This window comes from Salvelinus alpinus, chromosome 16 (genome assembly GCF_045679555.1).
Source record: "Salvelinus alpinus chromosome 16, SLU_Salpinus.1, whole genome shotgun sequence".
Classification (NCBI taxonomy): Eukaryota; Metazoa; Chordata; class Actinopteri; order Salmoniformes; family Salmonidae; genus Salvelinus; species Salvelinus alpinus.
In genome coordinates, this window is record NC_092101.1 from 18,167,253 (window position 1) to 18,179,320 (window position 12,068).

General features: G+C 42.7%; 1 protein-coding gene across 1 annotated transcript; it reads left to right on the plus strand.

Annotated features, from left to right (window-relative positions):
* The first annotated feature begins 40 nt into the window (after positions 1 to 40).
* Positions 41 to 10,419, plus strand: LOC139541018 (nuclear factor interleukin-3-regulated protein-like). Its single transcript, XM_071345172.1, has 2 exons — positions 41 to 2,485; positions 9,117 to 10,419. Exon 2 carries the CDS (start codon positions 9,224 to 9,226, stop codon positions 10,058 to 10,060), a length of 837 nt encoding a protein of 278 aa, XP_071201273.1. The 5' UTR covers positions 41 to 2,485; positions 9,117 to 9,223; the 3' UTR covers positions 10,061 to 10,419.
* Positions 10,420 to 12,068: the final 1,649 nt, after the last annotated feature.

The following is a 12,068-nucleotide window of genomic DNA, read 5'->3' on the forward strand; positions in this document are numbered from 1 at the left end:
TACGTTTCATATGGTATGTATTCATTTGTGGATGCCAATCACAGACTATTACAATTCGTATTATATGTTACGAATATGCAAAACATACAATATGTTACGAATTTGCAAAACTTATAGTATGTTACGAATTCTAGCTAGGTGGCCAAGTGGCTAACGTTAGCTAGCTGGCCAACGCTAGCTAGGCTAGGGGTTAGGGTTAAGTTTAGGAGTTAGGTTAAAGGGTTAAGGTAACCTTTCCCCTAACCTTAACCCTTTTCCTAAAGCACGTTTAACACCTTGAAGTATGGCGATTCACAGTATACCCTTCAGTAGCTTTAACTGCACATCTAAGATGCTGCCACCGATGTTCTCAACAGTAGTAAGAAAAGCACTAGGCTTATGATTAATTTTCACTCTTTTGCACATAGACCTCTCACCATTATAAACTGTGCACCTACAGATGTTTCAGTACAGACTTGCCAAGATAATAGCAAGTGATTCTAGAACACCAAATTCCTACAGTAGCCCACTTCTAAGTGTACAGTAGCCTACTCATTGTCAAATAACAAAATACAATACTTCTATATGAGTTATTTATACCAGCCATATGTGAACTCTATTTCATGTGGGTGAGGAGAGCTCACGAGAGGAGAGCTCACAAGAGGAGAGTGTAATTGCCATGCTGCTTTGGGGTGTGAAACCAATGGTGCTGAATGGTGACAGCATGGACACGTCTGTTAACACCAGACTCTTTTGAGCACGTCTAATTTTTGACTGAGGCCCTTCACACTCATGTGAGAACATCACTCATTCAATATGAGATATGGTTTACCCATCATCACCTCCTGCCTGCTGCTATGGCAGTAAATAGCTGAATATATAACTATAACTACAATTAAAACCAAACTAAAGCCATTTAGTGCACAGTAACTACAAAACGAGTATAGCAACAGTTATAGTAACAAAACAACTACTTGTAATAGTAAGAAAACGAGATGACATTGGAGAACTAATTGGGTAACTAATGAACCCTTGAAGCATGGTCGTCACTCAACGGAAAGAATATTCAGAGTTGACCAGATGTCTCCATAGGTCCCGTAATGGTTGATTTCCACTGGCCACATTCTACGGGCTGGTTTCCCAGAACCTAGATTAAACATATTGCTACTCTAAAAAGCATGCCAATTGGATATTCTTCATTGAAAGTGCTTTCTAGTACAGGACTAGGCTTGGCCTGAATCAGGAAAACGCACTATTCTTCATGCGTAAACCCTTACTAGGCATCCAGCAGAAGGCACTGCAGTATAGCATTGTACTGCACAACACATTATAATCTATGGCAATCCATGCAATAATGTCTACCTGCAGACTGCAGTTACTACAAGGAACGCCCAGCATGAAACGCCTATTAGCATTGCCTCACTACATGCCACGCCCACTGTCATTGAGGCTGCTTGTAACAGTAGGCCTGCCTGCGGCCAGCGGATAGACCCTTCTCAAAAAAATACAAGACTTGTTTCTACGATAAGCCACTAGATGGAGTACTGTACAACATGACATGCTTGGTCAATAAAGTATTGTTTGTCAAAATCTTCCAAATCATACAGGTTAACCCCCCTAAAAAATGTATGTCAAATTGCAAGAAGTAATTATGAATTAGTTGTTAACAAACTAGAAAGATCATGACAGTTGTGAACAAATGGAGCCTAACTGTTGACGCTGGATAATCAAAACGTTCGCTGACACAATAGGACTACGCTATTTTACCATTGCACTGGAATTTCCCAATCTTAGCAGGATTATTCTTGACCTCAGATTTACAACATAATCCTTTATAACAAAGCTATACAAAGTTTTCCACAGGATCCCACTTCCAGTGTTTACCCCAGTAGACAAAGAAATGTCACCCCTAGTATGACAAAGGACAGACATTTTATTGAAAGTTGTTGTAAAACTTGTGGTCATATGAGGGATTTTTTTGCATCTTTAAGTAAATTACCTTATCACAACAAAGAATACAGAGTGATAGGTAAGGGGCTAGAAAGAGAGAAAAAGGAAGGACCTGGTAAGCCAGGTATCAGATCTAATGGCTGACACTTCCAGCCTCCCTTTGCTCAAACACATCTCCCAGACGATGAAAATAAGTAAGCCACGACTACCACATTGAGGGGGACTGAGGAGGATACAGACACACAGAACAGAAGTGGTGGGCTAGGCTAGGTGGAGTGGGGGTAGACAGACAAACAGGCAGACAGACAGATATAATATGCTAAGAAAGAGAAAAAAGGTTAAGTGTGAGGTCACACATTGTGGTGGTCTGTGAGGAAGCCTCTTTACCGTAGGTGAACTTCAGGTGAGATACAGGGGAAGGATGAGTATACAGTTCTGTAAGTTACCGTCTCCTGCTCACAGAGACACAATGGGCGGGCGGTGGAACATTGACTGAGGTCATTGTCACATTGTGTCAGTGGTGGACTTACTGGAATATAGTTGCCAGCAGCAGAAGGTAAGGTCCTGTGTTCATTTTCACTCACCTCTGTGGTGGACAGACAATGTCTAAATTAAAGTTCCCTATACATATGACATATAGAGCGACAGAGAGTAAGGTAAATGGGTACGATATGTGATTTTTTTTACCCATGCACTGGCAGTCCACAGCTTGACTTACCGCTGTCACTCTCAAGCCTCAACTTGGAGCAGTAATCAGAGAATAATACTTTCAAAACTGAAACGTTTGTCTTAACTTACAGTATTCTGGTTTTCAGACTTGTTGGAGGTGTTATAATACCAAGTCTATTTTAGACGTGGTATCTCAGATCTGGGTATATTTTAAATGAGGTGACTTCCCTATTAAAAAAAGATAACACATTTGATAATGAAACAAATTAACAAACAAATTAACAACTTTCTTTAACTTATTTAGAATACTTTTGTGCAACATACAAAAAGCAATAGAATAATGCTATTTTGGGCATTTGTGTTGCATAAGTGAGAAATGTGAAACGTTCATCAGCCTGTGTAGGACATGTAAGACCTTTCCAAGTTTACATAGTAAAAGTGATTATAGCAATAACAAAATGTTTTTAAGTGACCATTTACTGTTCTAAATAAGAGGGGGAAAAGGTATAATTGAAAAAAGAGACAGATATCAGCAGATAATATTATCTTCAAGTAAACATTTATTTTGGTATTTTATTCCCTGTAGAAAACAGTACAAACTTTGCAGATTTACAAAGGCTTAGTTAGTCTGGCTCTACATGTAGATGGTAGAACAACCAGAGAATGAATAATGGAGCTTTTTGCTGTTCTTCTTCTGTCGACGAGCAAATTAAAAAGCGTCAATAAAAGTGTTAGTAAAGTACTTTTACAAAAAACAGTGTTTATAAAAAAGTACTTTTCCTATAGACTCTAGACACATACAATGCAAGAAAGATGCTACAGTACATCCCTAACTAATTTGATATGTTATATTTCAAGGAATGTATGTGTTAAACTGAAAAGGCATGCTTGTGGTGAAGGCAATATTCTCTGGAGAATTTAAGAGGTACTGGACATCCATTGTTTGTTATTGCCGCCATGACAGATCGCTGAAAACATTAACAGTAAAAGTCAGGAGGTTAACCAATGGTTTCCTATTAGGTACCAGGGAGAGAGACTCAAGTACTTCACAAAGCAAGGAAGGAAACAACAACAGACCAACTGGTGCTGTGACTTATGCTGTAAAAACAGATAGGTGTCAAAAGAAGAAGTTTAAAAGTTCCTTACTAAAAAGCAGTGTCTATAATTAGCGTGTCAATAAGCAGCAGGTGCAGTAACTCACGCAGTGAGGGACTCGTCTCTGGAGAGGACTGTTCAGGAAGCTGAGCAACACTCTGCTGCAGTCCTCTGTTGTCCTACTCCCTACACAGTAGCACTGCTCTCCACTTGCTAGGCCTCAGCCCTTGACCCCTGACAAATGTCCTCCAACTCACCGTTGGGGCAAGTTTTAGGCCACTCTGCCATCACGACACAGCTCTGCTCTACCTCCAGCAACTTTAGCAACCAGCAACTCTAGCACCTGGCTATAAACATGCAGCACCCCATGAAATACTTTAGCAATGTCAATGAGGTTTAAAATGGTTTGGGTATGATTGTACACTCCATAAGCAGATTGTTTGCTTCTAGTTATGAATTGATGAAGAAGAGGCATAAATAATTATGGTTTGCAATTTTTCTAGCTTGTTGTACAACAATGTAAAGAGAAGGCACAACAGCATGGGAACTTGAAAACAAAGGAGAGCCGCACGCAAAAATGTAATGTCCAACGTTTCGACAGCCAAGCTGTCTTCATCAGGGTATAAGCATGGGAAACCTTGAGAAGTTTGCCCACAAGCCTTGGACAGAGGTCCATCTACAGTATATTTAGTGCAGGGGATTGGGCAGACAGTGCATTTTCAACCTCAAGGTGCATGTACTCTCCACCACAAGGCAGAGCTTTACTCTCTGTCTCTCACCTCAGTCTTTGGGTACATTTTGATGCCCTTCGCTCTGACTGCCACTTCAAAGACTAAGTATAGCAGCAAAGCACAACAGAGTTGGTCTACTGTAAACTTGAAGAAGAAATAATATTTTTATCACAAAGCTGTATTTTCTGGGATTCTCGTACTTGCAACATGTTCCTTTTCAATATTGTTAGTAATCATAATATTGCATTTTTGCTTCAGGCTATGCCAAGATCTACATAATGAATCTGTCATGCCCTGGCCATAGAGAGGCTTTTATTCTCTATTTTGGTTAGGCCAGGGTGTGACTAGGGTGAGCATTCTAGTTTCTTTATTTCTATGTTTTCTATTTCTTTGTGTTTGGCCGGGTGTGGTTCTCAATCAGAGGCAGCTGTCTATCGTTGTCTATGATTGAGAACCATACTTAGGTAGCCCTTTTTTCCACCTGTCTTTGTGGGAAGTTAACTTTGTTTGATGGCACATAGCCTTAAGCTTCACGGTTTGTTTTGGTATTGTTTATTGTTTTGTTGGCGACATCTACTATTAAAAGTATGTACGCTCACCACGCTGCACCTTGGTCCTCTTCTTACAACAGCCGTGACAGAATCTAATAGAAGGATAGGACAGACTTCTTGCAAAGTATTAATAAAAAAGAGAACTTGCAGGACATTTCACGATAAGTCGAGGTAACATTATAAGAAGCTATAATAGCTATGTTATGTGGCAAAAAGGAAAACACGAAGCAGACTCAACTCTTCAAAAACCTGCTTTAGGTAAAATATTGTGTGCTATAGCTTGGAAAATGAAAACGTGACTCTGAATGACAACATAAGGCTGTTTGTTTATTTCCAATATTACAACGGTTATTCTCAAGAAATGTAGTGCGCTTCATGTTTTATTTGCTTACCATGATACTTCTGAATATCATGACACTGGCAACCCCTCTGACGCATAGAAATTAACAAGTCATTGTTATTTTGACCTTTGGGGAATTTTGTAAAACACACAGATGTAGTTTTTTGCTTTGAAATACAGACCAAATATCAAAAGTGCACAGAGAGAGCCATGTTGTCATCAAACACAGGATATCTTACACATCTAGATAATGATACCTGTGTGATAGCATCTGTAATCATTCTCATTTCATTAGTTATCTTCAGATGATGTACCTGCCAGTATAATTACACCAGTATAGGATGGACACACTGTATTATGCACAATTGTGATTGTGATCAGACTTTGATAAAACATATGAGTAAGTAGTGTCACCCAAGTGCACAGTCATTTCTGGGATGTTTAAAGCATTGGGAATCCTCCCTGATCTTTGTGGTTGAATCTGTGTTTTAAATGCACTGCTCGATTGAGGGACCTTAACGATAATTGTATATGTGGGGTACAGAGATGAGGTAGACATTCAAAAATCATGTTAAACACTATTATTGCACACAGAGCGAGTCCATTCAACTTATTATGTGACTTGTTAAGCAAATTTTTACTCCGGAACTTATTTTGGCTTGCCATAGCAAAGGACTTGAATACGTATTGACTCAAAACTTTTCAGCTTTTCATTATTAATTAAATTGTAACAACTTCTAAAAACATAATTCCTCTTTGACATTATGGGGTATTGTGTGTAGGCCAGTGACAGTTTTAAATTCAGGCTGTAACACCAGGCTGTAACACAATGACATTTAGAAAGAGTCTAGGTGTGTGTATACTTTCTGAAGGCACTGTATGTGTGTGTTGGAGTGTCAGTGTAGTATATGTGAGTAAAGTCCAGTGAGTGTGCATACAGCCAACGCAAGAGAGTTAGTGCAAAAAGAAGGGGATCAATGTAAATAGTCCGGGTAGCCATTTGATTAACTGTTCAGCAGTCGTAAGGCTTGCGGGTAGAAGCTGTTCAGGATCCCTTTGGTCCCAGACTTGGAGTCTTTGATGATTTTTAGGGCCCTGACACTAACTTGTATAGAGGTCCTGGATGGCAGGAAGCTTGGCCCCAGTGATGTACTGGGCAGTACGCACTACTGCCCAGTACAGTAGTGCCTTGCGGTCGGATGCCAAGCAGTTGTCATACCAAGCGGTGATGCAGCCAGTCAAGATGCTCTCAATGGTGCAGCTGGAGAACCTTTTGAGGATCTGAGAGGCCATGCTAAATCTTTTCAGCCTCCTGAGGGGACTCTGTTGGTGTGTTTGGACCATGATAGGTCCTCAGTGCTGTGGACACCGAGGAACTCTCGACCCGATCCACTACAGCCCTGTCGATGTGAATGTGGGCGTGCTCGCCATCTGTTTCCTGTGGTCTACGATCAGCTCCTTTGTCTTGCTGACGTTGAGGGAGCGGTTGTTGTACTGGCACCACCATGTCAGGTCTTTGACTTCCTCCCTGTAGGCTGTCTCATTGTCGTCGGTGATCAGGCCTACCACCGTCGTGTTGTCGGCAAACTTAATGAAGGTGTTGGAGTGGTGGGTGAATAGGGAGTACTGGAAGGGACTAAACATGCACCCCTGAGGGGCCCCCGTGTTGAGGGTTAGCGTGGTGGATGTGTTGTTGCCTACCCTCACTACCTGTGGAGCCCGTCAGGAAATCCATGATAGAGTTGCAGAGGAAGGTGTTTAATCCCAGCGTCCTCAAATCAAATTAAATGTTATTTGTCACATGCGCCGAACACAACTGCCGTAGACTTTACAGGGTCCTTAGCTTGGAGGGCACTATGGTGTTGAATGCTGAGCTGCAGTGAATGAACAGCATTCTCACATACTGTAGGTGTTCTTTTTGTCGTGTGGGAAAGGGCAGTGAGGAGTGCAACAGAGAATGCGTCATCTGCGGATCTGTAGTGCAAATCTCTAGTGTATTTTTGTCTATGTCACACATGCACTTATCTCAATTGCAACACACCACTACAGGACCTTAGCTTGTCCCTGCATACCCTGTCTATAACTACTTCAGCCTATAGAGCTACATTCATCTGGTCACCTTCGGAGGATTCTAGTAGTTATTATGTTGCTCTGGTGGTTATGATGCTGGCATCACGGGGCTGACAGCTGGTACAGAATGGTCTCAGCTCTCTCTGCTGTAGGGAAACATGGTGGCCAAACAACATCAATCAGCAGCCAACATTGAAATCCAAACCAATCAATCAAACTATTGAGTTGCATACACTGACATTCAGACAGATCAGAGTTCACATTGGGACATGGTGCTCTTATTAATAAGCCTGTAACGGTTCAGGAGTGGCTTCACACTGGCTAAACAGATGAACATGAATAATAGCTTGATAACATGTAACTGTAGGAATTCTGTTTCAGATGTTCCCAGATTGATTAAGAATATCTCAGTCTGATCTTTCTGCATATGTGTGTGAGAGAGTGCATCTGTGTATTCACTTCACACACTACACACACAGGCCGCGTAGTCTCATAGCTGTGGTTAAGCAAATCTAACATAGCTTTGTTCCTCCTGCACAGCTTCCCACCAAACGCACCCACTCACCCACCCACTCACCCTCCCCTGCAATCCCCTGCAACAGATGAGCAGGGCTCCATTGTAGTGCCTTTTCATTTTAGGGTTTCTATGTTCCTGTTTGTACGTATTGTCCTCTAGCTAGGGCACATGTAGTCTCACTCCTAACTGACCCCCCTCTCATCTGCATGTAAGGGGCGAGGGCCAGAAAATGAAAGGGAGGTAGAAGATATGGAGCAAGCGGTGGGCACATTGCAGACAATCAGTAGCTGGGGGTGGACAAGTGAGTGCACCATCAGAAAAACATGAGTGTGTGTGTATGTGAGAGAGAGAAAAAAAGAGAGAGAAAGCGAGAGAGCAGCATTGTGAAAGCAAAACCTTGTTTCTAAAACGAGCCTGCTCTGCACCGAGCAGATTGAGTGTGTTTGTCACTCTCAATCACTTGACTTGTCCGCTCTATCAGCCAACATTATTCATGCCACGAATCAGTATGTCACAAATGACATGTAGCTCATATCTTAACTTTGCAAATCATTAAAAGTCCACAAAAACAGCTATTTTCTCAACTATGTGTATTCAGTGTCTAAGCTAGGAGAATAATATGAGTTGATTAGTCAAGTTGAAAGAAGAGGCAGGTACAGAGAAGTTCCTGTGTCAAATCTAGAAATTGTTTGTGTGAATGACATAAGAGCTGGTAGAGCAGAGACCAGCCACGTAATACCTTATCATACTAACTGTCCAACATTTTAACTTGAAGGTCATGCATACTACCTCATGTCCATCTTACATACTATATTAATCACCAATTCAATTTTCTTGCACACTCCGGAAGTCTTTCAGACATAAAGATTATTTTAGTCACACTAGAGGGTCTGGTTACACCTCAGACAACTCCTCCTCTCTGCCTTTCCATCCTTTCCACCACTGTTTTATTCAGCTTGTCTAGACGTGGAGGTGTCTGGTCTCAAAGACAGACTGAGGGCTGGGCAGTGGGCTGACAGTGGGATAGGAGTGGGCTTTGTGGCTCTATAACAGCATTTCATTCAGAGCTGTCAACGGTCAAACACAGAAATCAATAAATGTTCTGATCTGTGACCCAGGCACTTAGACATACTGTATAGCAGAAATTTGGAAATGTATAGCCTATACATACGATTTGACAAATACTTTACTAATAATTAACTTGCCCTTCACAGGTGACATCCTAGAAAACCAACCTGAAAGAAGTGCATGAGAAGTTACTTATCTTCCTTTTACCTGCCCAACAAAGAAACAGCCATCCTACTTTCTATACTGAGACCAGATGGAACCCATGTCGCTATCTCCAAATGGGAGCATCGAGGAAATGGAGGACGGTCACATAGCCTACCTAGAGTGGGAGCTGGCACCCAAGGGCCTGCGGCGCAAGAGAGAGTTTATCCCAAATGAGAAGAAGGACGCCACCTACTGGGAGAAGCGTCGCAAGAACAACGAGGCGGCCAAGCGGTCGCGGGAGAAGAGGAGGGTGAACGATTATGTGCTGGAGAGCCGCCTGGTGGCCATGAGTGAAGAGAACACCCGGTTGAACACAGAACTGCTGGCCCTCAAACTCCACTTTGGCCTGGTGAGCCCTGCGGCCTACGCTGCCCACCAGAACAGCCTGCTACGGCTCCGCCATGCGAACACCTACAGCCCCCAGTCCCCGCCACCCAGCATCTCAACCCAGTCCTTGGACAGAGATGTCTACTGGGGCAGCAGGCCCAGCTACAGAGACCCCTCCACCCTGCCCACTTACCACCACCGACCCTCCGTCCTGACTGGGCAACCTTCCCCTGCCCTAATCCATCCACAAGCTCTACCAACCAGAAGGGGATATCCATACATCTTAGACATGCCCAGTGTCCTCCACCCTGCAAACTCATCCTCCCTTCTCCTGCCCCCGCTTCTCCCCCCTGCCCTATCGTCCTGGCCGGGAGTTCCCCTGCTGAGGCCCACCCCTAAGAGAAGGTGTTCAGATGAGGGGGAACAGCAGGTCCCAGCAGCCTCCTCCAGTGCTGCATTACCGCACAAGCTGAGGCTGAAGACCCCCAGAGCTTCTACTGTCCTTAGGGATGTCAGAGATAGGGCCTCCCCCCCACTCCCGCTTTATGTATCTGACTGACCACACTGCACAGGAGCACAGAGCAGACCAATCACAGCGCTGTAACATTGACACCAAAGTTACAGCAAAGACGTTATGTACAACTTAAAACAGACATTTGTTAGATTTCTTTGTTTGTTTTTGCTTCTCTGCCATGCTTCTTTAGTGTCCAAGTTAACTGGATAAAATCCATTATAGCATACTTTACTGTAAATCCTGCTTAATTAGCCGGACTTGGGGATTAAGTGTTTTATAGAACTGAGAGACTCCAGTTCACTTACAGTATGTATGTAAAACTCAATATGGGCAGCCAATATAATAATAACTTTTTGGAATGGATGGAATTTATCTTTTCAAATTAATAAATTCCTCTTATTGTTCACTCTTTACTGATTAGCACACAAACAGTGTGTGTGTGTGTGTGTGTGTGTGTGTGTGTGTGTGTGTGTGTGTGTGTGTGTGTGTGTGTGTGTGTGTGTGTGTGTGTGTGTGTGTGTGTGTGTGCTGCAATGTGTGTGCTGCAATGTGTAGGTTACCGCGTGGGTAATGTTTATGTTATGTTGGCTGCCTGGTAGAGCAAGCACTGAGGTCTTGAAGATGAGATGAGGGGGAAATACCAGACATGACATGAAAGGAGATGAATTTCAACATAACTAGTGACATATTCTGTGTATAATATTAGGTGTGAGAACTTAGTGGTTAGTTACTTGTACCTGTTATAACCACCACAAATGCACTTAACGGAATGGGGTATCTATGGTGCAAATGACGAACAGTGACGAGCAGTCACGGACCAATTTATTTGTCTCGGGACAACTTATTTGTATTTTAAGACCGTCGAAATCAACCTTATAAATCTTCTTATGTAGTTGTTTTTGTCCCAATGCATTTTCAGTCAAAAGCTCCCTTAAGCAACAGATGAGAACACATTTCCAATCAATGTGGCCTAACCTTATTTAAATACAACCACTGTGTACTGAGATGGGGTAGTCATTTAAAAATCATGTTCAACACTATTATTGCAAATAGTGTGCATTTCAGTAGCTGCATCTTCATAGCTCACCTGTTTTTGTATTGACATGAACTCTGAGTCACTGACTGACTTGTTTAATCTTCACCTTTGTGAAATGACAAAGAAACTTCCTCTCTAGCCCGCTGAGCAACTCTTGTGGGGAAGCTTACTCCCTGATCGAACAGGGTGACAGCTCACCGTCTCACAGAACCCAACACCTCCTCCACACGTCTAAATGTACTACGATCGTGAGCCGACACTGGCAAAAGCGAGCCGACACTGGCAAAAAACAGTCAAGCCATCCGTTCATCAGTTTCCGCGAATTCACCACACTTTACGGTATCACGTGTTTTCAGGTAGCGCGACTGAGTTGGAGGCAGAGTATGTGAGCGGAGCGGAGCTGGAGAAGAGCGAGGAGCAGAGCGTGCCCAATTTGACTGGAGCATGGAAGGAGATTCCCAAAGGCTGGAACTTCGCCTTCTCGCTCAGCTCCAGTAGTACTCCAGTAGCACTCACTTCATGAGCTCAGGGCATGCCTCCTCCACAGCATGCATTTGTAGTCTATTTGTGTGCTGCTAATAGCCCCTTGCTTTAGCTACTGTCATGGAGTTCACTAAATATTTTCATAAATAAACGGATAAAACACACAGGTGTTAAATCAAGGTGACTTACAAAGACGAGGACCAAGAGCAAGAGAGGGAGTGTGGTGATGTTATGTCCACAACTAAATCATTATTGTGGAATCTGAAAAGACACTTATCCCAAAAGTATGATGGTGTACTTACTACCTGCACATGTTAAAATAAAGGAAAGAGGTGCACTGATTAGGGTATAGGAAACGGAGCTGGGGAGAGGCCCAGAAAATTCTAAATTGGACAAAGGCTATACTCGAAGCAAGACAACTGTCCATCTGCAACAAGGTGCAAGAGATGCAATATAAGATTATGCAAAAGGTTCATAGGACTCCCATTATATGTAATTAAATGAAAGCAGAATTTTCTGATACCTGTTGTAAGT